General features: G+C 38.0%; 1 protein-coding gene across 1 annotated transcript in view; it reads left to right on the top strand.

The window, feature by feature from the left end:
• LOC122797191 (unconventional myosin-Id-like) overlaps positions 1 to 27,658 on the top strand; it is a 2,023,191-nt gene that overhangs the window by 793,279 nt on the left and 1,202,254 nt on the right. Inside the window, exon 13 of the mRNA XM_044066013.1 lies at positions 12,070 to 12,144. Coding sequence (XP_043921948.1) covers positions 12,070 to 12,144 — 75 coding nt within the window. The remainder of the gene's footprint in view (positions 1 to 12,069; positions 12,145 to 27,658) is intronic.

Raw genomic sequence — 27,658 nt, forward strand, 5'->3', positions numbered from 1 at the left:
ATTTGCTAGAAGAAGTACACAGAACTGCATTTATATACAAATACATGGAATATTTATGTGCTAACATAATTGTTTGTATAAATACAAATGTAACATATGTATAAGTAAAATAATAAGCTGCATATATATGTCTGCAAATTAGAGATATAAATTTGCATTAGTACGCTTAAAACTACTGGTTCATGTATTTATACAAAAAGCAAAAAAAAAAGAAAATATTTCTATTTCCAAACAAAGTAAAAGATACATCAGTATATGAGTGCATTATTCTGTCTTTAACTCATTTTATTACTGAGTACAGAGAAGTAATTAATGTAGCATAATAAATGAAGCACACACTCAGCACATTACTGCAAGAAAGAGTTTAATTTATTATATTACCTTAGGTAGTAGTTAAACAATATACAGTTTGTGTAAGCCAGAAAATTATTTATTATAATGATTGTAAGAGATAGTAATTTGTTCCACAATATTAATTGCACATACAAGATGGCTGAACTCAGTTGGACACTGCACCCTAATGAGAGTGAATGTTGGGGGAGGGGTGGGGGCACAGTGTCAAGCGAATGACCAGTGTGTTACTTCTGTAGAAATTTTTAAATCATCCCCTTGTATGCTTAGAATTCTTAAGGATGAAAACTATTAAAGCAGACATTGTATAGTTAAGGAAATGAAAACATCCATGAATTGCTACATTTTCTGTATGTGTATATGTACACACCTTGTGGCTGAGCATTATTTACTGACTGTTATATGCAAAGAGTATTCTTATTTAAAAAATCCAATAAATCTGCATCAATATCTTTATAACTTGCAGTAAAGGGAAGATTGGAAAAGTATTAGAATTCAGATAGTAATAAATATTTCAACAAATGCATACTGAGCAACTACTGCAGTGAATGGAATGCCTTGCTAATAGCTACTAGTCATATAAGCAATGTTAAGGAAAAAAAGGTGAAATACAGGTAAACAGAAAAACAGCAAGACTAGTTGAAGATACTGATAAGCTTGAATAAGATAGTAAATATTACTGTGTGTATATAAGTGCAGTATTCTGTCTTTAATTTTATTGCTGTATATAAAGAAATATTTTTTAAAGCATGGTATCTGAAGCACTAGAGTGCATTCATTATATTACTGCAAACATGAGTGAGAGATATAGCAGTATGTAAGTTCAGTAATCTTTCTTTAACACATTTTATTACTGTATATAAAGAAATACATCAAAGTCACTAAAGCACTATAGTGCATTCTGTACATTACTGCAATAAGAGTGAATGATATGTCCGAATTGTATAAAATGTAAGTATTTATAAAGGGTATTCTAAGTGCAATATTGAAAATAAATGCATATCAGGCAAAAATATGACCATTAAGTTTATGTAGTAGATTGCAACATGTAAACTTCACCATAACTTCATAATAAGCACTCTCTTGCCAATACAGTTTCATCTAAAAGTTTGCAGAAGCACTTCTCATACATTCTGTTTTACTTCAATAAAGATTTATAAAATAAAAATTTTTAAAGTAAAAAATTTAAATGCTGAGTAAGATGATTTGAAAATTTATTGTGTATATTTTTTATTTTGTCTTCCCCAATTTATCTGTTTTTCTTATTTTAATTATGCATTCCTTTGTCCTTTATTATTTTCTTTCTCTCCAATTTATGTTCATTGTTTTACAGATACAAAATCCTCTAGAGCAGAACAGGTATGTTCCTCTCAGGTTAGGGAGGGCTCACCCTCTGCCCATCTGGGGACATCCTTGCAGGGTCGGGGTGGTGGAACCCTGGCAAGTTTCGGAACTTGATTGAGATTATGCTGGAGCAGGTCATGGACAGCCAGATTCAGACAGCTGAAGACTTATTTCAGCATGTTCAAGACGCTGCCCCAGTTGAGTCTGGCAACGGAAACATTTGAGGTTCTTTGGACTGGGATTCCTGCTTTCATTTCTTTAACCCTTTTACCCTTATCCTTCTTCCTACACTCTCTTACCTATTTCCCAATGCACACTACCCTCTTATAAAAAAATAGGGGGTTCTATCCCCCAACAAAAACATAGTGCACCTCCTCTCCCACCTCCTCCAGCACAACCCTCTTGAAGTGTTTCTTCTGTGTATTCCTATTTGTTGTGTCTCCCCTTTTTTAATCTTTCATACCTTCCCCCTTCCATTCTTTAAACAAAGCAACACAACAGGGTGTGCACATAAAGGTATCCCTATATAAAACACTTTAAACCCCTTTATTTTTTAAAATATTAATAATGAAAGCTGTGCAGTCCTCCACTTGCCTTAAGTACTCCAAGCATGTCTGCATATAGATACAGCAGTCCACAATATATGAATACATATGAAGTTATACGAAGACTCCAGCTTCATGTAGTACTTTGTATTTGCCTAATGCTTGGCTTGGTATGTTACCCTTTGGCTGTAAGTGGGCATCTTTTTCAAAATGTCTTCATCTTTCCTTTTTTAGTGTGAAAAACCTGCGCTTAGCTTATTTGCATGAACACATAATAGCCATCCTCCCAAATAACTGCTACATTACTGTGAACTCCTTCCACTCATTAAATACAGTCTTCTGTAAATGCTGACTGTTGCCATTTTCAATTGGGTAGCATAATCCAGAATTAATGCTACCTGTACATTACCAGATGGGTAGCCAAATGGCTCACCGACAAGATGCACACAGTCAAAGTGGGCTACTTCACCTCTCACAAAAGACCAGTCACCAGTGGCATACCCCAGGGTCATGTGCTAGGCCCCTTACTGTTCATAATTTATTTCTCAGACTTCCAGGCAAGCTTTGATGGCTGTAGCTGACCAAGTTCACTGATGATTGCAAATTGGGAGCAATCACTGAGTCCACAACAATGTTAATATACTGCAGACAGGGTTAATGAGGACAAAATAATTGCTGCCAAAGCCGTGAATTAAAGCTAAATAAAAAAAATGCATTATTATTATTCCCTTTGGGAAAGTTCACATCCCTGCTAATTACATTATAAATGGCACACCCCTAAGTGTAGACTCAATGGTACTTGATCTGGGCACTCAGAGTTTGATAACAGTCTTGTATCCACACTAGTAAAGAAATCTCCTGTAAGTAAAGGCATGACACCTAGATCTAAGGATGTTATAATTCCATTATACTTGGCCCCTATCAGAGCAATAATTGAGTACAATGCTTTCTTTTACATGTACGTCACCAGACACCTGCAACAATTGGAGAGAACACAGAGGTTTATCATCAAGAAATTACAGGGCTCACAAAATAGGTCTTACTTGGAAAGACTGAAAACCCTGTCACTGTATTCTGTCTTCTACAGGTTGCTAAGGGGTTACCTGTGCCTGGGTTACAAGGCAGTCTCTGATCTGACCCTGATGGAAATGTTACACATTTGTAAATCAAACTGAACAAGGGTCACTCACTCCAGGGATCTTAAACTAGTGTCTGAAATGAACAGGCCATGCTGAAGAGAGAGATGCTATACATCTTCCAGAGACTGCCATGTCTCTGGAACAAGCTTCCAATTCACATGAAACAGAGCCCCTCTGACCTTCAAATGTAACCTAGATCAGTGGATGAGTGACTGCAAATTCACTTCTGGGGTGGTGCCCATGTCCCTTTTTGGCAGAGGAAGTTGGTATTAACTACCAGAGGCCCTTACCTCAGCAAGCTTCATACACCTAACCACTGACAATTGGGACAACTCGGGATAAATATGTTTAGGATTGTAAGGGATCTAGGACCATTAGCCTGGTAACCGTCTATGAACCCATAAACAGGCTTTGTGTTTTCCAATAAACATTTTCAATACAATACACTGAAGTATATGCATGTAGATTACAATCCAAATAAATTGAAGAATCTGGAATATTTGAATGCCAGTCTGCATTTGACAAATGGTGTATTTTTTTGCTTTAATATTTCAAATGACAGAAAGTATAACTTATTTGAAAAACAAGTTTTTTTTTTACCTCTAGTGTTATATTAGCAGAAAATACATAAGTCTGCCATTTACTAAGTCTAGCAGTCAAAACATTTTTTTTTGCATAAACATACTATTGGTGATATCTACCTTTATAAAATTGTATATTTTAAATAAAATTAAATCACTAATATACATTAAGTTAAAAAATTAATATGTGCAAAAGTAAATCCATTTTACAGTGCTCACTAAATACATTAGAGAGTGTTTTTTAAAAAAAAATTTATTTTCTTTGTGATGCATCGATTATAATAGTATGAGTTAGTGAATTGCTGTTATATTTAACATGTATTAGTTAGCACTATTATTTGATATATATATATTTATAGTAACCTATTATTAGTAATATTATTTTAAAATCATTTTTAAATTATTTATGCTCTATCTGATGGATTTTTTGGTTTTAATTGTAAAAGGAAGTGATGTCACCAAAATAATGAGTATATAAGTTTACTATTAAGGCATAGTTCAGTTTGCCTGAAGAAGCCTATATGGTGAAAGCGCTTGCAATTCTATTGTCAATAAACAGTTTTCTTTCATTCCTATTTGGAGTATAATTTTTGGTGAAGTGAAGACTGTCGAATTTGGATTGTAGACGAACGTTCGTTGTGGTTTTTGCAGGTTGGAGCATATTGTTCTGCCGTCTCCAGTTGTTGATTTAATTTCTTCGTGTTATTTGGAGATTTATTCACAAGCAGCCATTGTGTTTTTGGTTTTATATTTTAAATAACTTTTATTTTTTCTAGTAAAATTCTTAGGAAAAAGATGTCATGACATTTACATAGAGACTGGACAGAATTTGTGCTTTTAGATTAAAATCCAAACCTCTCTGTTTTTATGTGTGTCACTTAATTTTTGTGTATATATTTGGAAGGGAGCTATCATATTTGCAATTTTTAATTTTATTTTATTTACATGTTTGGTTCCTGGGTTGTCAGTGTCAAAATATATTACTGTTATAGAGAAATAATAAGATTTTTAGATATGATGTAATTATATTCAGTGGTAGAGCAGACATAAAGTAATTTTGGCATTATGTTTACAGGTAGTGCATTATGTTAGTGTTTACAAATATTTATTATTGTTGAAAGCAAAATTAGGATGTGAGGAAAAAAAACATAATCCATCAAGAAACAGAGCAAAAATAAAAGGCAGTGCTGAAACGTAGGTAGCCAAAACAGTATTAAAGCAATACTCAAAGTGGAAAGCAGTTCTTAATAAGTTTTAGCCAAATATCAGTGATTACTGATTACAAAGTAATGAGTAGAACCTAACCATCATCTCTCTATCATAAAATGAAGAAGCATCTGTAGATATTAGCATGCAATGTATAATTTAACAACACAGACTATAGGAAGAAAAAGGTCCTTCATTACTAAATTATTTTATTTAATATATCAAATTCACAAACTTTATAAACAGGGAGACTTCACAATCAACTACAGTCTGTAAAGTCTTAGGAAAATTATTTCAACACAGTTCTCCTAATTTCATAAAGGATCAGAATCATGGAAGTGTAATATGACACTCTTAGCAAAGTAATAGATGTAAGCTGCATTAGTGTACGAGAAATCATTTTACTGCAGGATACAACGTTCAGAACTGGACTCTTTTTGTGGCTAGTTCTGAAAAGATCATTAATCCACGCTATGTTAGATTAAAAAAAAGCCAAGGCATTTCACCATAAACACTATTTTTTATATAAACAAATATCACAAAGTAATAGAAACTATGACTGGCATGGATAGGAAGACTAGTTTAGCCATATCCAAACCAGCATAAAAGTTATTTGTACTTAAATGACATGTATATTTTTCATAACAAAGTAGGTATGACCAGTTACCATATAAAGTATAAATGTTAACAGACGTAGCAGAGATTATTCTTACAAACTCATTTGTAACAAAATGATATCAACTGAAATGTTTTTTTTCTTTATAAATTAGTTGCCTTGATAAGCTCACTGGGCACAAATATCCCTTTTCAAGGGGGCTCAGGAGTACTGGCTGTATAAATTGCCTGCTCCAAAGCACCCAGAAAGCAAACGGAGCTGGAAGGAATCAAACCCTCTATGCCTAACTGTAGGAAGCAGCTTGTTAACAGCTCAGAACCTTAATCATTTTTGCTAAACATCAATTACTATTTATATGAGGAAGGTACCTTTTTGTACAAGAACTGTTTTTATAAAAAGTATGCTATTCTGTTGCACCTGTGCAAATATCACACAAAAAGCCTGTTATCATCAAACTTTCATGGGGATTATGACTCTATACATGTAATTGTTAAGAGTTTTTATAGTTGGCTCAGTGAATATCTCTTTTTTATTAATAGTCTGTTGCTGCAAAGAAGATAAAATATGATTACTGACATTTACCTGTAGTAGGAATTGGACATTAAATGTGCTTCCCACAGTGAAGCCATTTTTGCGTAAATGTCTAAAAAGCCATCAGAGACCTGATAATGTATTTCTTCCTAGAAAATGAATCAGTTCTTTGTATAGCTGGATATAATACATTGCATTTCCCCTATTCCCCCAGATTTGCTGTAGTCAGTAAGAATGCCACCTAGGCTCTTCCTAGAAATGAGGCTATTGGTAACAAAGTGCAAAAAAAAATTATAGAACTAAAATAAATTATTGTTCCCTGCCCCATGCACATATTTTAAGAATAACTATGAAAGCAGTTTTACTTTTTCTCTGGAAAAAAGAGGAGAAGTGCTATGCTAGTCCAGCAGCAGAAAACATTGCAGCACAAAAGTGATGTGATACCTGCTGAATCTAGCTTTGTTTGTATGCTTGTTGTTTGTTTGCTTGTTGTTTCCCTGAAACGCTAATTCCACCTAAAACGCGGCTTTTCAGTGCTTCTGTGGATCCCTAGTGATACCTGCATTGCTTACTGTACTTATTTCCTTGTTTCACTTGAAAGAAAGTTACTGTTTGTCATTTTTGCATTTAAGTTACCTGTAACACATTGCATTTAAGTTACCTGGCACTTGCTCACTAAGTCAGCACTAAAAAATTAAAGCACTACACCCTCACAAACTCCCCTTGAGTACCTTGTTCCCCATTGGCCCTTTTTTTCAATTATAAAGGAATTCCCAATACTATTCTAGCATGTCCAAAGGTCAGTTGTCAATCTCCTCTCCGGTCCAGCTGGTGAATCTGGGAATCTTGAGGCAATGTGACAACTGCCTCATGTACACAGACAACCCTCTCCTCCTCCCAACAAATTCCAACACACGTGAGAGATGCAACCATATAGCCAAACTGGAGGCTAAGCTCTCTCAACTCAGTACTGGCGTAACCAGTCAGGAGGAGAAGGAAACCACACTCACTACAATTCCAGTCTCACATAGACCTACCACGACAGCAAACCAAACACATAAACACACAAAAACATACTCGGAGGCTCTAAATAAAAATCTCGCTAAGCAGCAGAGACCTCCAAAGCAGACACCCAAACAACCGCTACCCCAAAACAAAACACGTGCAACACATAGCTCACAAAGCCAGTGTGCCGAACAGTCACAGCCCTTAAGGCTAAACAACACACCTGATACACTTGTAATAGGTGACTCTATCGTCAGGCACACTGATGTCCCGCTCACCAGGCTGAACAAGGAGAAGGTCACAGTGAGCTGCCTGTCAGGCGCTAGGATCTGCCACATAACACAAGCACTCAGGTCACTCCAAGGCAAGTGCAAATATGACTCAGTCATTGTCCATGCTGGTGTGAATGACCTGAGACGTACCTCCCTGGACTACATGAAAAGAGACATAGAGGAGCTCTCTGAGCATGTAGCCCAGGCCGGTATGACCCTGACCTTGAGTAGCATCTTACCCTCACCAAGAATGATGCCACAATATGAAGACAAGATGATCAATTTCAACAATTGGCTTAAGTATTGGTGTCATTCAAAGGGGATCCAATGCCTGTCAGCCTGGGATGACATGCTCGACAAGCCACGATGCTTCGCTAGGGATGGCTTGCACCTGTCAGCCCTGGGCTTTCGGATATTGGCAAAGGCTCTTGCTACCCCCATAGTGCCTTTTTTAGGCAAGGCTCAAAAGACAAACCCACCTCCATAGGTATCACAAGGGATAAGAAACTAAGAGTAATGCTACTCAACACCAGAAGTCTAAACCTCAAGATGCACGCACTCAAAATGCTCCTTAGCATGGAGAACATCGATATCTGTGCAGTAACAGAAACCTGGTTCAAGGCTCCCGAGAGCACCCCAGCACTACCAGGTTATACCTCATACCATGCTTTTCAGCCCCAAAACTTAGACCAAACCACAAAAGGAGGGGGAGTATCAATATTCGTCAAAGATACCCACACCTCCAGGTTGGTGGCACAGCACGAAGCATCAGAGACTATCCATGTGGAACTAACAGTGGGTAAAACTGCCTTCCAGTTTATAGCCTGCTACAGACCACCCTCCCAAACCCAGGAACCCCACTCGGCCTTCCTGAGAACACTGGAAAATATGAAGGTCTCTCCAAACACCATTATATTGGGCAACTTCAACTACCCAAACATAGACTGGGAGCATTACTCTAGCTCCAACACCCTAGCCCAAAGGTTGCTAGAATTTATAAACTCAAATGCTATGGAACAACTTGTTACCACTCCCACAACAGGGGAAAACATACTGGACCTGATCATCACCAACATGGGGACTCTATGCTCCAGACCAGAAGTGTATCCCTCACTGGTAAGATCAGATCATAAACTAATCTCACTGGATATTCACATCCCGACCCCACCCCCTGCCCAGAAAACCACAGTGAAAAACTTCTCTAAAGCAAATTTCACATCCACAAAACCGAGGTGGAATCCTTCAAAGCCCCCGGGCCTGTGGAAAATACGGCCCAGACCGCAGAATCCTTTATAAACGCATTCTATGAACACCTTCAGGAATGCATGGATCATCACAATCCCAAATAAAACCAAGACCCAATCCTCCAAAGGCAGACGTCCTGTCTGGTGGACCCCAGCCATAAACAAACTATACAATAGAAGGAGGAAGCTACTACATGATAGAGCAAAATCCCAAAAAGGGAAGGCATCTCTGATCAGTATTAGCAAAAACTACGGGCGCTCATAAAATCGTCTAAGGCCAGCTTGAGAGAAAAATTGCACAGGACACTAAGGATAATCACAAGGCTTTCTTTAGTTATGTAAGGAGCCTGGGTCGGAATTCCCAGATATCCTCAGAATTAGTCCAAAATGACAAAAAAACACCAGACCCACAGACATTGCCAAGATCCTAGCTGACAGGTTCAGCAAACCCCCTCCCCACCAAAGGGCAAATATCTATCCCAGCAGAGTGCTGCCCCTGACATCTCAGATCCTCAGGTAAGAGCCGCCCTCTCCAAAGCAAAAAACACAGCATCAATGGGACCAGACGGTGTCCCGGGCTGCGTCCTACATGAACTCCAAGAAGAGCTAAACCCAAACATAAAACTACTGTTCAATCTCAGCCTTACTACAGGATATGTACCCAAAGAGTGGCGTACAGCAACAGTGGTCCCTCTCCACAAATGTGGTGCCTCAACAGATCCTGGAAACTATCGCCCCATAAGCCTGACTAGCTTGGTCTGCAAAGCTATGGAAAGGATCATCATGGACCTCATAAATAAAGATATTAGGGACCTACAGACACTGGATCCTACCCAGTTCGGCTTTGTTAAGGGCAGATCCTGCCTCTTAAACCTGGTCAATTTCTTTGAAACAGTTACCAAGGCCATTGGCGAGGGCGTGGTCCACACAGCCTACCTGGACCTCGCAAAAGCCTTCGATACAATACCCCACTCGGGCATTATAGATAAGCTTACCAGCTTAAATATAAACCCCTATGTCACTAGATGGGTTGCAAACTGGCTCAAGGACAGAACCCACATGGTTAGAATTGCTGGAGCCATGTCAGACTCCAAACCAGTTACAAGTGGCGTCCCACAAGGCTCAGTCCTGGGACCTCTCTTGTTTGGTATATATTTCTCGGAGGTACAGGCCAACACGGAAGGACTGTGGCTGACCAAGTTCGCAGATGACTGCAAACTGGGTGCCATAATCAACTCTCCAACTGACAAAAGCATCCTCCAAAAGGGCCTCATAAAAACAGACAACTGGTGCCAGAACCATGGCCTCAAGCTAAACGCCAAAAAGTGTTTAGTCATCCCCTTTGGCAAAAACAAAGTGCCCACAAATTACCACATAGGTGGTAATCCATTAAGTACAGAAGAAGTAATTAGGGACCTGGGGACCCAAGTTGATAGCAATCTCTCATTTGACAACCACGTGGCCAAAGTGGTTAGAAAAACATTTTATATAGCCCACCTAATCATGAAGGGCTTCACATCTAGATCAGGGGAGGTCATCGTGCCTCTTTACTCATCCCTCATCAGGCCCTTAATTGAGTACAATGCCCCTTTTGGGATGTACCTTACCAGACACCTGCAGCAACTGGAAAGACCCCAAAAGTACCTCACCAAGAGGATCAAAGGGCTCCAACAGATGCCATATGCTGCCCAGTTAAAGAAACTCCAGCTCTACTCAGTGGCATACCGCCTGTTCAGAGGCGATCTGTGCCTGACATATAAAGCCATGTCCAACCCAGAATTAATGGACATGCTGCACCTCAGAAAATCCAAATCCCATCGAGCTACGCGCTCGAGAGACTTGAACCTCAGTACTGAAATAAATAGGACATGCTGGAGGGACAGATTCATATCCCAGAGTCTCCCTTCACTCTGGAATAAAATCCCAGTCCAGGTTAGGCAGAGTCCCTCATTGACTCTCTTCAAGAGGAATCTTGAGTGGATGGGAGATCGTAGGTTTACCCCGGGTATCACTTCTGTGTCACTGTTAGACAGAGGCACAGTATACTAACCTCGAAAAAGGGCATAGCAAAATTAATTTAAAATGGGTGGTGAAAGCCAAACACACTCTGGCTAGGCTTATAAATGCCCTAGGGCAGATAGCTTAGTATGAACCTATGAACCTATGAACCTTTTACAGGATATGTCTTAAGAATTTACTTATCGTGATAGACCAATCAATTAAATCTGCTAAAAGTGGGCAAAATTACTAGCAACTATGAAAACGACAAGCTCCCTGAAATAAATTTGGCATTGCTATCAGTCTGCAGAGTGCTAGTAATCTTTAATGTTTGGTTTTGATGTGTATAATACTGGTAACTAGGTTGATTAATGATTATATGTTTGACCCTGCATATCTGAACACAAATTCCTGTTTTTTTTTTTTTTGTGGCATACTTCTGACCTAACATTATAGTAGGTGGGTTTGTCCTGCTAAACACACTTAACTAATACAATCTTTTTCCTCCTTGGTCACAACATTTCTAAGGAAGGGGGCGAACTCAAACAAACATGAGTTTTTTGAGTTTGCCCTCAATTTTCAGGATGAACCCATTTAGTGAGTACACGTTTCCTTATGACACCATTGGAAATGAATGTCAATAACTTTTTTCTGGTAAGTATCACTACAAATAATGAATTTTAGTGCAATGGGCCACCAACTATATATTAAGGGAGTTTATACACAGTATGGTAACTCATCAGTAGCCTACCACTAAAGTGAATAAATATTGTTTTAACACTTTATTAGGCTAATTTCCTGCTTCACTAACTCATTCATACCCACAATGTTGAGTGTCCTTCAGTTGTATTTGTGTGGGCCATCTTGCCTCATTCCAGCAACAATGCTTGAAAGGCAAATCACCCACAGCACTTGTATTCTGGAGTAACTTAATTACTGTGTTTAATTTCCTATTCAGTAATATAATTATACATTTTAAATGTGAGAACATAATTTTAACTGAATGTGTAAGGCTGAAAGCTGCTTTATACATACAGATGAAAAAAAAATTTTTTCATTTAAATTTTCTTTGACTTTGATCTCCAGGCAATTTCTGTCCAGCCAATTGTCAGCCATAAACTGACTACCAACAACTGGTAATAAGTTAGTTATAGCTGCAATGGATGACCAGACTATAGCTCTACTGTTTTCAGTTATGCGCACTTACATTTGTCTGTATTTATGTGATTAATTTCAGATACAATGTGGAAGGATTTCTAGACAAAAACAAAGACACACTGTTCCAAGACTTCAAACGTTTGATGTACAACAGGTAGGCTTTTTTAAGTCACTTTTATTGAATTATCACTTGAGAAATAGGTAAACTTACAGTTATATAAAAATAAACCACATTGGGTTCATATTTGCAAACATTATGCATTGCATTTATTGTTCTGTACAATACAATAAAGCCAACATTACATGAATTGTTCAATTCCTGCCTTCTCTTAAACCTCATTCCTCCTCCAAAACATATTGTTCCCGCAATTTCCATTTTTTCTATCTAATTGACTCTTACCCATTTCTAAAGATCCCACTTCCTGTTCTTTTATCTTGGTTACAATATTCAGTACTTTAAGTATGGAGGGTTTAGTCTCTGATTTCCATTTTCTAGTAATTGCTTTTTTGGCAGCCACCAGAATTAAACTCAATAAGGCCTTACTATGCCTAAGTTGCACTCATTTGCTCTCCCAGTATTGCTGACACACTTCTCTGTAGAAGTCTTTGCTCATTACACTCTAATAAAATATGCTTCCAGGTATCTCTTTCTTCCCCACTGCACCTTCATTTGCCATCTACCTGAGGAAAAATTCTTTGGAGTTTGCTTGAGGTATAAAAGTACATACGCAAACACTGCCAGGCAAAAATCCTAAATCTTCTAGATTATTTTGCATATTTGGGAGCCATACATATGGCCTTCTATTGTTTCTTTGTCAATTGCTTGTCTGTTCTCTCTTCCCAATCTTTTATGACCTGCTCTGTTTGATTTATTTTACTTGCCTACTAATTAGCCCTTTTTTAAAAAAACTGTTCTAGATTCAACTAAAAACTCAAATTCGCAGACAAAACTCTGCATAGGCAGAAGTGTTCTGAAGGTTTATGGGGTCTTGAAATTTTGCCAAGTTCTCACTTAATAGCAGGAGGTTAGCCATAGAATAGTTCCTGAATATTCCCAGTTTAGCTGGGGTCTAGGTTTTATTTTTACTTCAAAGGAGACCATTTTTGTGGTCTGACCTTACCAGGGAAGGCATTACAGTAGAGGGCGTACAGCACTCTCCCATACTATTGAGGACCAGATCCAGTATGGTTGCTCTCCTGGTTGGTATATTGACTATCTGGTTCAGGGAGTTTGTGTTTACAAAATCTAGGAATCTCTGTGCATGTACGTTTGATGTCATATAGGATTCCCAGTTAATAGTGGGGTAATTAAAGTCACTAATCCCAAGATGACTACTGAGAGGCAGAATGTGGGCTCTACAATAACTGGTGGTCTTGCAATAGATGCTTAAAGGTAAGATGAAAAAAATTGGTTTATCCTAAACACTGCAGTATGCACTAAGCAGTTAGATATGAAAGTGGGTAACTTAAGATTCAGCTGTCTAAAAAGTTAAGTTTTAGTGGAGGGCCACTATTTTTAAAAGAACAAGATATTTTGAAAGGGAGTGGGCACTTTTATATTCTGGTACTATGGAATACAGTAGGATGGCCAATAAATTTAAGTAGTAATGAGTAAAAGAACAAAAAGAGGCACACCACAACTATCGAAGCTGACCCTTTATTCCACAAGTAAGCGCTTTCACGTCACCAAAGACGCTTCATCAGACTTTCAACAACACAAAGTAGCAAACTTCTTAAATAATAGTTCAAAAACTGTTGAGCCAATGAAATTACACATAAAAACAGGAAGCTCATTAATATTTAAGTGTTTAAAAATACACATATAAAAACAGATAAAATATATAAAACACATAATGAGCTATAATTGAAAACACATTTCATATAAATAACATATACATCTACTTTAAAATCTCATTATGAAAGGCTTTATCATAAATAACTTGATTACTTAAGCCTTAACACAAACCACATATATCTAAACTAGTCATTGTATTAATGAGACAAAGGGCGATCTGCTAAAAATGGTTTTAGTGAAATCCTCTCATTCAGACCATGACCCTTGACTGCTTGTAACTTGATTATCCATCTACCTTCCTGTTTCTCATATGAGTCTTAATATTACTTAATCTCACTGTTCTACATACTATTTCTAATACCATAAATGTAAATCTATGGCTTGTACCATGTTGGACTACATGCCTTGCTAAAGCACTCCTTTCATCCAACTTATTAATGGCATACATGATAAAGCTTTTTATAATGAGATTTTAAAGTAGATATATATGTTATTTATATGAAATGTGAACAAGGGTTTTCGATTATAGCTCATTATGTGTTTTATATATTTTTGTCCATTTTTATATATGTATTTTTAAACACTTAAATATTAATGAGCTTCCTGTTTTTATGTGTAATTTCATTGGCTCAACAGTTTTTGAACCATTATTTAAGAAGTTTGCTACTTTGTGTTGTTGAAAGTCTGATGAAGTGTCTTTGGTGACGTGAAAGCGCTTACTTGTGGAATAAAGGGTCAGCTTCATTGTTCTTTTACTCATTAGTTACTTTTCTTAGAGAGGGGCACTTTACCCTGGGTGTTTTTTCATTTTCTACTGGTCTTCATTGTTTTGAATAATTAAGGGGACATGACAGAAGGGAACCATTCAACTATACCATTGGGAGAAATCCCTTTTCAAGGTACTGTTACTTTTTCCCAGTTGTTGAAAGCGGAAGGGAAACCATTACTGAAGTATTCATGCCAAGATTTACTTGCCAATGCCCAAGAGGCAGTCTCGAAGCCTGTTAATATTGAAACATTACAGCTGACTAGGAAATTAGAAAGTGTAATGACTAAATTGAAATGTACTCAATGGCAATGCAGGCAAATGGAGGCATGCATGTGTTTTCGAATAGTTCTGAGAGGTTTACGCATCTTAAAGATGCCTACTTTTGGTTCAACTTACCCTGAACTCTTGATTAATTGGCAAAAGTTGAATCTGGAAATGAGTTTTGGTTATATAAAACTATTGATAACCAATTATATGACTATTGAGACTGCACTTATTGAAGAAGCCGATTGAATTCAACAGCAATTGGCTTCTGTGGTCTCGAATGTTGAAATGAATGATTTTTTTTGTGAGACATGAATGACACACTGGTAGCCTTGGAAAATAAATTATTACAGGCTAAAAGGAAGAAGTTAGAAAGAGCTTCCCTAGATTTTTTTAAATGGGAAGGTGTTCTTGTGGCCGAGACAAACGCCGCAGAGTAAAGAGATTGATTCTCAGCTCTCCACCAATCGTACTCTTGCTTCACAGCACACACCATCTTCTGACGTCAAGTCGTATACCTCTGCAGTGATAGGAAGCAACAAGAGCTATGAACTCCCAACAGAGAAGATGTTGCCTTTATCCATGGAGCCTTCTGCCAATACTACTACAGAGATTTTACAATTAACAAAGCCAGTTGTGAGGCGGAAACGTATTTCACCTGAACCTGTGGCTTCGACCTCCATGCAGGACTTTTTTTTTTCTTTTCCTCTCCCTTACAAACCTGTCACGAAACCAACCTGGAGCCCAGGCTACTCAAGGAGGAAGCAGAAAACATGGGAAGAGAGACACGAATTTCAGAGGAAGATTCTGAAACCGGTGCCCAAGGTTTAACTTTTAATTTATCTAAATATACATTAACAGATTCTGAGAGGACGGTTTTGGATAAAGGGTTGTTCTTTATTCCATCACAGAATGTTGATGTTTCTGACATTGTAGTTGATCTGAAATGTTTTTCTAGAAATTTATGTTTAAAGCATTTGTATGCGGATGAAAGTAATGAGACACGTAGTAATGAGAGTGTTTTTAGGAAACCCTCTGTTTTTATACCACAGTTACATCCACTTCTTGATTCTTTTGAGAAAGCATGTGAAAAAGATTTGTTGAATATGTTTGAATGTCATAAGGTTGATTTTAAACCTGATTTCTACAATTTAAATTCCTCAGAAAGAGAAGCACTACAGACTCTATGTACGAATGACCAGATAGTCATTAGACCTGCAGACAAAGGGGGCGCGGTTGTTGTGTTAGATAAAGATTATTATATAACAAGTATGGGAAACATGGTATCTGATAGCAATACATATATAATTTATTTATTTTTTATTTTACATTTGTTGACCGGGCTGGTCCAACTGGATATATGTCCATTTTCAGTGGAGGCCCGGGGAGAAAAGCTCTGCACATCAGAATAGTATTACAGAAACACAGCTACAATAGCACATTTAGACAAATTATAACAGTACATTACATATTAGTTTGAGCAAGGGAAAAAAAATACATTCCTAGTTACAAAAAATATATTCCTAGTTACATAAGTATGGATATACGTCAGAAAATATATAAAGGTAAGTGAAATAGGGCACTTTTAAACTAAAAGGATTACACACACATTATTGTTAGTAAAATATTAATGAGATTGGTTGACTGAGAGGATTAGTGTCTGGAGACAAGGGAGGTAGTTAGTCTGGCTTTGCACAGGGGCATAGCCAGTGTGATTTAAGATATAGTTTGAGTTTGGTTTTAAATAGGGTAATTGTGGGTAGGGAGATTAGGTCGTTAGGGAGGGTGTTCCAGGTTTTACCCACTGTGTTAGAGAATAGTGAGTCTCCGGCTAGATTGTTGGTTTTATCTATCTTTACTAATAATTTATTTGAAGACCGCAGGGTCTTTAGGTTATTGTAGGGGGTGGTTAGGTTAGTGAGTATTGGAGTATTTGTAGGTTGATACAGAATCTTATGGGCAATAGTTAGTTGGTTCAATAGAATAAGATTTGACAACTCTAACCATCTGAGTTGATTAAGATTATTGCAGTGATGGGTTCTAAAGGTAGACCCAGTAGCAAATCTGGCAATATTATTGTAGGAAATAGCCAGCTTGTTGAGATTGCTTTTACATAGTTTAGTATAGATAGTGGATGCATATAGTAGGGTTGAGATTAAGTGGGTGTGGGCAATGGTGGTCCTGGCTAGTGGAGTTAGAAAGGATTTGATCCTGTAGAGGGAGCCTAGTTTCTTGTTTTTATAGTGTTGTTAATATGGGGCTCAAAGGTAAGGTTGTTGTCAATTAGTACTCCAAGTAGTTTTGTGGTAGAATTGGGAGATATAATTGTACCATTGCTAGATGTGACAGTGAAGTGCAGTGGGGAGGCTCTGCGGGTGGGAGTGAATAGTAGCATTTTTGTTTTGTTTGGGTTCAGGATGAGACATCGGTGAAGAAGCCAATTCTCTACTCTGCTAAACACATCTTGGGTTAGGGACTGAAGTTATGATGGTGAAGAGGCTGAGCATATTAATGTGGAATCATCCGCATATTGGATACATGTAGCTTGACGTAATACAGAGTGTAGGTCATTAGTAAAAATAGAAAAGAGGAGAGGACCCAATATGGAGCCTTGAGGGGCACCAAGGGCAACTGGGAGGTGGGAAGACAAGTTATTCTCCCATAATACAGCCTGTTGCTTGTTATTTAAATAAGATTGGAACCACTGTATAGCAAGAGGGTCAAGTGAGAAGTTGTTTATGAGTAGTAGGTGATTGACCATGTTGAAGGCTTTTGACAGATCAATGAAGAGGGCTGAGGATAGAGTGTGATTATTACGATTTTTAGTAATACAATCGGTGAAGGATAAGAGAGCAGAGGTGGTGCTATGAAATGGTCTGAAGCCATGTTGGCAGGTAGCTAGTAGGTTGTTTTCTAGTAGGTGGTTTAATAGTTGCTTATGAATGCACTTTTCCATGATTTTTGCCAGTGGGGATAATACGGCTATATGCCTATAGTTAGAAAAATCTTTGGAATTACCACCTTTATGCAGGGGGATGATATGTGAGATTTTCCAGATTGATGGAATAGTTCTTTCAGAAATAGTTCTGTTAATGAGGATGGATATGGGGTAGGCTATATTCTTCAGGTAGTTGATCTGCAGAGAGGGTGGTGTGTTTAAGTTTCTGAATAAGGGTGCAGACAAAGGGTGTAGGAACAGGTTGAAGTTGAAATAGTGGGGGGCTGTTAGGGAAATCAGTGGATGAAGATGTAGTGTTAGGGGATAGTTGATTGGCCAAAGATTGAATGGTGTCTGTGAAAAAAGTGTTAAAAGCATTGGCAATTTGGATAGGGCTGAGATTAGAGCCTGTGGGGTGGGTGTAATAGAGCGACCTGGGTGTAAAAGTTTATTAATACCAGACCAGAATTTCTGAGGTTTATTTTGGTGGGTTTGTTGGAGGTGACAGTAAAAGTTTTTTTTGTCAGTCAATATGGCTTTTTTAATTTCATGTCTTAATTGTCTAAACTTTAGTTGATCTGTTGGACTTTTGGTTGTGCGCCACCTAGCCCAGAGTTTGTTTCTATGGAGGATATTTTGTTTGGTAGTTTTGGGGAGCCATGGGGCTGGTTTAGACCTGCTTCTTATTATTTGTGTTAGGGCATGGTAGTCTAGGATGGTTAAAAATTTTGAATTAAAGTAGTTAACGGCATCTTCTAATGGTAGGTGTTTCAGGAGTGACCAGTTGCAGGCTAAGAGTTCTTTTTGAAAGCTGTCGGGGTTAATATTTTTGTTAGACCTTGTATGTTTTATAAAGGGTTGGGTTTGGGATGGCACTCTTATACCTGATTAAGAAAGTGAGTGAGTGGTCACTTATATCTTCAGGGAGGGTACCTACTTTGTAAGATTGGTGATGACTATTTGTGAGGCTCCAATCTAGGGTGCTATGGTTGTTATTATGTTTATTGGTTCTAGTGGGGGCTGTAATAGTTGGCGTAAAACCATGTAGGTTGATATGGGTAGAAGGCTGTTGAGATGTACAACTCCTCCAGTTTATATTAAAGTCGCCAAGAATTATGGTTTCTTGAGGGTAGGTGTTGGATAGCCAACTTAGGATGGCCTCTAAGGTGTTGATATTATTGCTTGGGGGAAGGTAGATACAGATTATATAGATGGATTTACATTTGTTGAGTTGAATTTTGGAGATAAGAATTTCTGCGTTGCTAGTTAGTGGAGGTTTAGAGTCTATGGAGGTGACTTGTAATTTAGATTTATATAAAATAGCCGCTACACCTCCACCTTTTTTAGAGGTGATGTCAAGTCTCAGGATACTGTAACCTGGGGGGATAACAGTAGTATCTTGTATTGTTGGCTTGAGCCATGTTTCAGAGAGACAGAGGGTGTCAAATGAATGTACATCCATGGGGGTGTGTAGGTGGGCAACTTTATTATTTATGCTTCAAATATTTAGATGGGCTATCAGGAGAGAGTTAGGGGGTCTATTAAGAATTGCTAGATGTGCATTATAGAGGTTGGAGTGTTAAGCTTTGTGGTAGTGGTAGAATTTTGCCAGGGTTTGGGTGTATGTCACCATCAATTAGGGAGTGGACTTGTATTACCAGATTGAGAAGTAAGCCTTTACATATTAAGTTCTGGGGTTTTCTAGCTTTAGGGTTGAGGTATGTGATGTGAGTGAGTCTATGAAATTTGGCTGATAAATACTTAGGTGGATAGGATGTGTGATTATGGCTATGAAGGGTGAAAAGTGTTGGTGTGGAGGTTTGCTTAATGGGGTAATGAAAGTGTAGGTAGTTAAGGTGTTCATAGAAAGTAAGCAGGTATGGTATAGCTAAAATAGGTAGAACTGATAGTAGGAGTAAGGGTTTCAAGTGTGTAAGGGTAGTGTTAGGTGGCATTGTAGATGTGTGTAGGTTAGTATACAGGGAGAAGAGCAGTTAGTCTAGTAAGATAACTAGTGGTAAGTGGGTTGTAGCACTTTAAGAGGTTGGACAATGTAATTGTTTGTATGGTTAGAGGGTGTGGCTAGTGTGTATATATGTAGATGTACTGGGGGTGTGTGGGAATTGGGGACAGGGTAGGGGAGTGGAGTGAGCCCGCAGGGCAAATGGAGCGGGTAGATCCACAGTAGGAGTGAGCCCAAGGAGAACAATCAGTGGAGAGCTGATTGTTAAGGTAAGTGAAGGTGGAGAAGGTGGGAGGTGAGAGTATTGATAGTGGGGATAGAGGGAGGGTAGCTAACTGGTACAGAGTAAGAGGGAGAGTAGCTAACTGATACAGAGTAAGAAGGTAGAGGGATATGGTTTAAGGTTGTTGGCCAATAAGACAGGGCAGTTCCACAGCTTTAGTGCTGTACGAGCAGGTAGGGTAGCTGGTTGTATAAAGGGAGAGAGAAACAGAGAGGTAAAATAAGTAGGGTGTTAAGCACAGTTATTTGGTAGCTTCACATATAAGATAATGCACATACTAGTACAAACACAAGGTATAATTGGTCACTATCCTTCAAATATTAGGTTCAAACGAGAGGTGATGGGTTAAATAGATGCATTTACATAGGGAACAGATTTCAGATACATCTAGCAATTCTATAAAGCCATAACACTAGGATTCTAAAAACTTGGCCAGAACAGTTGATATGCAGGAGTGTAAGCTGCAGTTAGTATGCAGGTGTGTAGCATGAGTGTAGGTGAAGTGAGGCTCTACTTAAGCATGAGACAATCTATCCAGGAAGACATTTGTAACATTTTAGAGTCAAAGTAGTTAAACAAACACAGCTAGAAACATTACCATTTACATTAGTTTAAAGTTAGAATTCCTCATATATGGAGGCAAAATCATTAAAACACTGTCTTAATATTGCATTTCTGTTATAATTAAGGAACAGCACTGCATCCCACAGTTATACTATAATAGTAGAAGTCCAAATGCACTCTAATGTGAAGGATAAAGGTTAGACAGTAAACACGTTACTGAAACCTGGTGATTATTACTTAAAAATCTGATATATGACCCATTAAATTAACAAGTTTAACTTTTAACAGATAGCTACAGATGTAAAATACTTCCACGTGCAGCACGCAACAACAGTTAGCCGGTACCAACGGTTATTATCACCGGAACACTCTAGGTTACATAAGTTGTTGCCTAATACTATACTTATACTTTTTCAGACAGTGTATGAGGAAAACAGTTGCTGCATATGAAAATAAATATGCTTTTCAAACAATGTACGAGTATATCAGGGGGTATCTGGCATTAAATACTTAATTTCTTACAAATACCCAAGCACAGATAGTCAGTACTGGCAGTTGATAACACCAGTACGCTTTTGGATAGCGTATCTGTTACATGTAATTAGTAAGATAAACTTTCAGGCACACTTGTCAGTGAGCTGCGTATCTTAACAGTGAATAGGCATAAAACACATGCGACAACCGCTGATTCTAAAGATAACTACATACAGAACTTTACCTACACATTTTAAAGCATTATGCTTGTCTGGTAGTAAATAATAAAAACATGTGCAGCAAACGCTACCACGATAGCCGGCAACAATGATACGTAACCCCCAGTTAACTACATGCAGAACTATACCTACACATTTTAAAGCGGTATGCTTGTCTGGTAACCCCAGTTAACTACATGCAGAACTATACCTACACATTTTAAAGCGGTATGCTTGTCTGGTAATAAATAGTAAAAATACGTGCAGCAAACGCTAACACAAATAGCCGGCAACAGTGATACGTAACCCCCAGAATATACTGGGATGAGTTAGTTGTCGCTTTTAACTGTGAGGATACCTTTACTGACAACTTAGTAGGCAGACAGCTTATCTATCAAAAAAGAGTAAAAAAAAGGTGCAACTTACACAAAGTGTGTACACCAGAACTGGGGACGCACAGCAGCCAAGGGATAGACCTGGATGTAAAGATGGCGGCACAAAAGGAGAGGTATACTTATAAGATAGGTGAGGTCATAGGAACGGTGGGGGAGGGTGAGGACAGGTGGGGTCACAGCAAGTAAGGAGAGCACAGAGACGATTAGTACTTAGTCAGCATCAGAGTTTAATACCACCAAGCATAAGAGGGAAGAGAGAAATGATTAAGAAGAAGTTGGGACAAAGGGGTGAGTGGATAGGGTTAGAAGCAAAGTCGTGGTAGCCAAAAGGGAGTGGAGGGTTACTGACAGGGGAAAGGAACCAGAGGAAGAGCCACAGTAGGAGTGAGCCCAAGGAGAACAATCAGTGGAGAGCTGATTGTTAAGGTAAGTGAAGGTGGAGAAGGTGGGAGGTGAGACTCTTGATAGTGGGGATAGAGGGAGGGTAGCTAACTGATATAGTGTAAGAGGGAAGGTAGCTAACTGATACAGAGTAAGAAGGTAGAGGGATATCGTGGGACTATAACTCTACAAGCCAGAAATACTATATTCTTGCGAGCTATGTTGTAAGACAGAATGATAGATCTAGGAGAAGGGCCACATCTAGTGGCCAAAAGCTGTATAGCTACTATAGTTTCTTTTTGGGAGGTAGCAGGTCTTAGAATTTGAGTAGCAGGGAAGGATATAATATATTTACAAGGGTATAGGAGGGAAGGTAGGCTAGGAAGAAGAAAAATGAAGGTTATGGCTGCTGGCCGCCCTAGCAGTGGAGTGTACTTTAAGACCTAAAGTAATTTATACAATGTTGCTTCCACAGACGGAAGTTATATAACACGTACTTTCTTCATTTGTATTGTCCTTGAGGGCCTGTTGCTCAGGGCGGGAGAAGATTCAATTCCTTAGTTTAGGGTAAAGACAGCAATTATAAAATGGTTTAAGGTTGTTGGCCAATAAGACAGGGCAGTTCCACAGCTTTAGTGCCGTATGAGCAGGTAGGACAATTTCTTCTCTTGTATTGTCCTTGAGGGGCTGTTGCTCAGGGCGGGAGAAGATTCATTTCCTTAGTTTAGGGTGAAGACGGCAATTATAAGATGGTTTAAGGTTGTTGGCCAATAAGACAGGGCAGTTCCACAGCTTTAGTGCCGTATGAGCAGGTAGGGCAATTTCTTCACTTGTATTGTCCTTGAGGGGCTGTTGCTCAGGGCGGGAGAAGATTCAATTCCTTAGTTTAGGGTGAAGATGACAATTATAAGATGGTTTAAGGTTGTTGGCCAATAAAACAGGGCAGTTCCACAGCTTTAGTGCCATACGAGCAGGTAGGGCAATTTCTTCACTTGTATTGTCCTTGAGGGGCTGTTGCACAGGGTGGGAGAAGATTCAATTCCTTTGTTTAGGGTGAAGATGGCAATTATAAGATGGTTTAAGGTTGTTGGCTAATAAGACAGGGCAGTTCCACAGCTTTAGTGCCGTATGAGCAGCTAGGACAAACAAAGTGTGTACACCAGAGCTGGGGACCCACAGCAGCCAAGGGACAGACCTGGATGTAAGAATACTTACTTATATGCAACTGGATAAAGTTATTAAGAATGTCCACAGTGATTTGTATGACATGATGATGTGTGGTATTTTAGATATGGACATTTATAAATATTTTTTTTGGTAGAGAAACCCTTAATACCTACATTCAGAGGGCTACCCAAGATCCATAAAACCACAAATAACCCCCCTTTAAGACCTATAGTTTCTAACAAAGGTTGGCTAACTGAGCCCATATCTATATATATATATATATATATAAAGAAAAATCTGAGACCTCTAGTAGAAACCACTGATTCTGTCTTGAGGGATACGCAACAATTTTTAGAGACATTATCTAATTGTGAAGTTACCTCTTTTGATTATATGGTGACTTTAGATGTTATGTCACTCTTTACAAGTATTCCCAGTGATGTAGGAGTTGATTACCTGAGACTGTTCCTAACTGATAAAGGGACATCTAGAGATGATGTGATAAAATATACCATGTTAATGGATTTAATTCTGAACAACAATGTATTTGTATTTGATGCCACATATGTTTTACAGATAAATGGCGTAGCAATGGGGTCACCCTGCACTAATTCCTACGCCAATGCTGTAATGGCGTATTGGGAAAGTGCTTATGTCCTTACTAACATACATTATACTAGCAATATAATTTATTATAAAAGTTTTGTGGATGATGTGTTTTTGATTTGGAGAGGCAATGTTGATGCCTTGGAAGATTTTATTTCATAGATTAATGGGACAACAACGACTTCCACGGTGGTGCAGCGGTAACATTGTTGCCTCACAGCAAGGGGTTCTCCCATTCAATTCTCGGCTTGGCTTGGGAGTGCCTTCTGTGTGAAGTCTGCATGTCCTCCCCACAGTTGGGTGGGCGTTTGAAAGACATGCGTAAATGGGCATGCCTTTGTTGAATGTTGAATGTCGAGCTGGCACCTCGACGTTCGTGAAAATCTACTGCCAATCATTAGCGGACCGAAGTTCCACTGTGGCGACCCCTAATTGGGAAAAGCCGAAAGACAACAACAACAACAACAACAACATTAATGGGACCACACATTTCCTGTCTTTCACGGCAAAGTGGTCTGGGCACCAGATAGATTTTTTAGATGTTGATTTACTGATAGAAGGTAACACCATACATACAATGGTGTTTAAGAAGGAATGTAGGAGGAATGCCTTACTACATCGTAATAGTATGCATCCTCCGCATATATATAAGAACATTATTAAAAGTCAAACTCCGAGACATTCCAGACTTACTAGTAATGACCTTACAGCTGACACTTTAAGAAATGAGAGAAAAGTTTGTAGAAAGGGGGTTACTATTTGCAGGATTTAGAGACCATGCAAAATTTAGATAGGATAGGGCAGGTAAAAACCCTGTATTAGAAGGAATAGGATGACACATGCCCCCCCAGTCAGGAGAGCTCAAGACCAGGTACATAGAGTTGTGATTTCTTATACCAATAGCAATAAAAAAAGTTTTAGGAGTGCTAAATAAGAACTGGAATATTCTGTTATTAGATGATAGAATAAAACAAATTGTGGGTGAAAGACCGAGGATGTGTTATAAGAATACCAGATCCCCTTAAGAGATTACTCTGTTATGAAACCTACAATTCACAGAATATGCTGAGTTCAGTGAGAAAGGGTACTTTCTCATGTCATGGTTGTAATCAGTGTCCTTATATAGCTAATTGTAATGTTTTTAATCCACCCAGATACAGCACAAACATACACCTTTAATCAATATACAGATTGTAAATCAAGAGTATTTAGCAATTTGCCAGACTTGCAAATGTTTCTATGTGGGTAAAACAAATAGGAGACTGAGAGAGAATCAGGGAACACATATATGCCATTAATACGTTGGATGAAAGGAATGCTTTAGCAAGACACGTAGTCCAACATGGTACAAGCCATAGATTTACATATATGGTATTAGAAATAGTATGTAGGACAGTGAGATTAAGTAATATTAAGACTCATATGGAGAAACAGGAAGGTAGATGGATAATCAAGTTACAAGCAGTCAAGGGTCATGGTCTGAATGAGAGGATTTCACCAAAACCATTTTTAGCAGATCGCCCTTTGTCTCATTAATATAATGACTAGTTTAGATATATGTGGTTTGTGTTAAGGCTTAAGTAATCAAATAGTAGAATAGTTTTTAATAAAGTTATTTATGATAAAGCCTTTTATAATGAGATTTTAAAGTAGATATGTATGTTATTTATATGAAATGTGAACAAGTGTTTCGATTATAGCTCATTATGTGTTTTATATATTTTGCCTGATTTTATATGTGTATTTTTAAACACGTAAATATTAATGAGCTTCCTATTTTTATGTGTAATTTCATTGGCTCAACAGTTTTTGAACCATTATTTAAGAAGTTTGCCTCTTTGTGTTGTTGAAAGTCCGATGAAGCGTCTTTGGTGACGTGAAAGCGCTTACTTGTGGAATAAAGGGTCAGCTTCGATAGTCGTAGTGTGCCTCTTTTTGTTCTTTTACTCATTAGTTACTTTTCTTAGAGAGGCAGTTTACCCTGGATGTTTTTTTATTTTCTACTAATAAATTTAAGTAGTTGAAGGGTAGTGATTTCACAAAATGATAATTTTGTGCTCACTCACACTAGCCAGTAAAAGGAGAGAGGAAACGAGATATATGGTCAAATTAACATAAGGGATAGGCAACTAGAAAGACAGTGGTGTTTAGGAACACAACAGTAACAAGGTGGATGGTGGGAAAAATTCTGTACGACTCACAAGAGACAGAGCTGTGGTCTCTTTTCAAGTTGTAATATGCAGTTAAAAGCTGAATACAAGTAAAACACGGTGTAAAGAACAGAAATCACAGAACACAAACTAGAAAAAGGCAATAAAGTGATACAAAATACAAGAAATAAAAAGCAAACTAACCTTTCCCTCAGAGTAAGCTGTGGCAGAGTCTGGGTGAGCCTTTCCAGTAAAACTTGCACTTTGTTTCTAGATGTCAAAGCTGGTTTCAGCATTAATTTAAGTCTTCTAAAATATTACGTACTAAATTTTATTCGCAGTTGTTCATGTTTTATTGTAGATCTTTCATCAATTCCCAGATATTTATATACTCACTCTTGCTCAAGTACCTTTATTTATTTTATTTATTTCATATTTGTTTACCGTGAAAGTTCATCTAGACGCATGTCCTTTTCAGAGGAGGCCCGGGGAGAAAAGCTCCACAAGTGACAATAATAAAAACATTCACAATACAAAATACATAATCGTAATGGATTGGTAGTACAGTATAACATATTACAGTACTAGTAAAAAAGAGGATGGGACAAGTACGACAAGTTAACTGCAGTCAGTCAAATGAAACACATGCACAATAACTTTCATTAATAACTGCAGATGATATTAGCATTTGAGTACATACATAACATCTCACTTGAAGGGTTAAGATTAGTGCTGTATTAAGCAGTTTTGAGAATATAAGGAATTTTCAGTAAGGAGGTAACATTGGGGGACGATCAAGAAATCAGGGAGACCAATGAGTGTAGCTCATATATTTTATGTCACATTCCTGTACCAAACTGATATTTTCTTGGTGCTGCAGCTTTCCTGATTTATAGGTTGCTTTTGCACATTTGTCAAGACCAAGTGATGTTCTTATATCATCTGAAAAAATTTGACCACTTGCAGTTGTGCTTTCTGTTCCTCATCTGATAAACTATACAGTCTTAAATCATCTAGAAAAAAGAAGATGAGAAGTCTTTCCACTTTGTTGTTTTCTGGGAGCCAAATTACAGCCATGACCTAATCTGCTAAGCAGACAGTTTAATGGGTTAAGGGCAAGACAAAAGAGCAGCAGTGACAGAGAGTCACCCTGGAATACCACCCTTTGGACTTTTATCCCTGGAATAATAATTTACCCTTTATCATGGCTTAACTGCAAAGTGGTTCAGCACTGTTTCATGGCTGCTGTAATGTAATCGATCAGTGTAGGGTGGATTCAATACTTCCATGATGCCATGCGATTTCTCCCCTTCCTTTCCCTTACTACCCTGTGTTTTTATGGTAAGTCTTTGTCTGTTATTAATTTAGCTGCACAGTAATATATCCTATTTACTTCTGCTATATTGCATGAATCTCTGTGAGCAGTCCTAATTATTATGTTAAATGTTTTATCAAAATTCTAACTTTTTGATTTTCATTGACTTTCTGTTGTCTGTTTCTTTCATTGATCTTCATATGTGTGTCCATCCCTATTAAATCAGGCAACTCTTCTCTTATATCATTTTCTTTTAAACTGAGGCCACTGTCTTAGTTCTCTGTTTCCTGCAGGCATGCTATAGAAAGTTCCAGAGCATCTTCCTGTGTCACATTCTCTTCAGTTTCATCCTGTGTCATTTGCTGCTCTTTCATATGGCAACTCAC

Source organism: Protopterus annectens, chromosome 3.part0 (genome assembly GCF_019279795.1).
Source record: "Protopterus annectens isolate FY-2018-M chromosome 3.part0, PAN1.0, whole genome shotgun sequence".
Taxonomy (NCBI): domain Eukaryota; kingdom Metazoa; phylum Chordata; order Ceratodontiformes; family Protopteridae; genus Protopterus; species Protopterus annectens.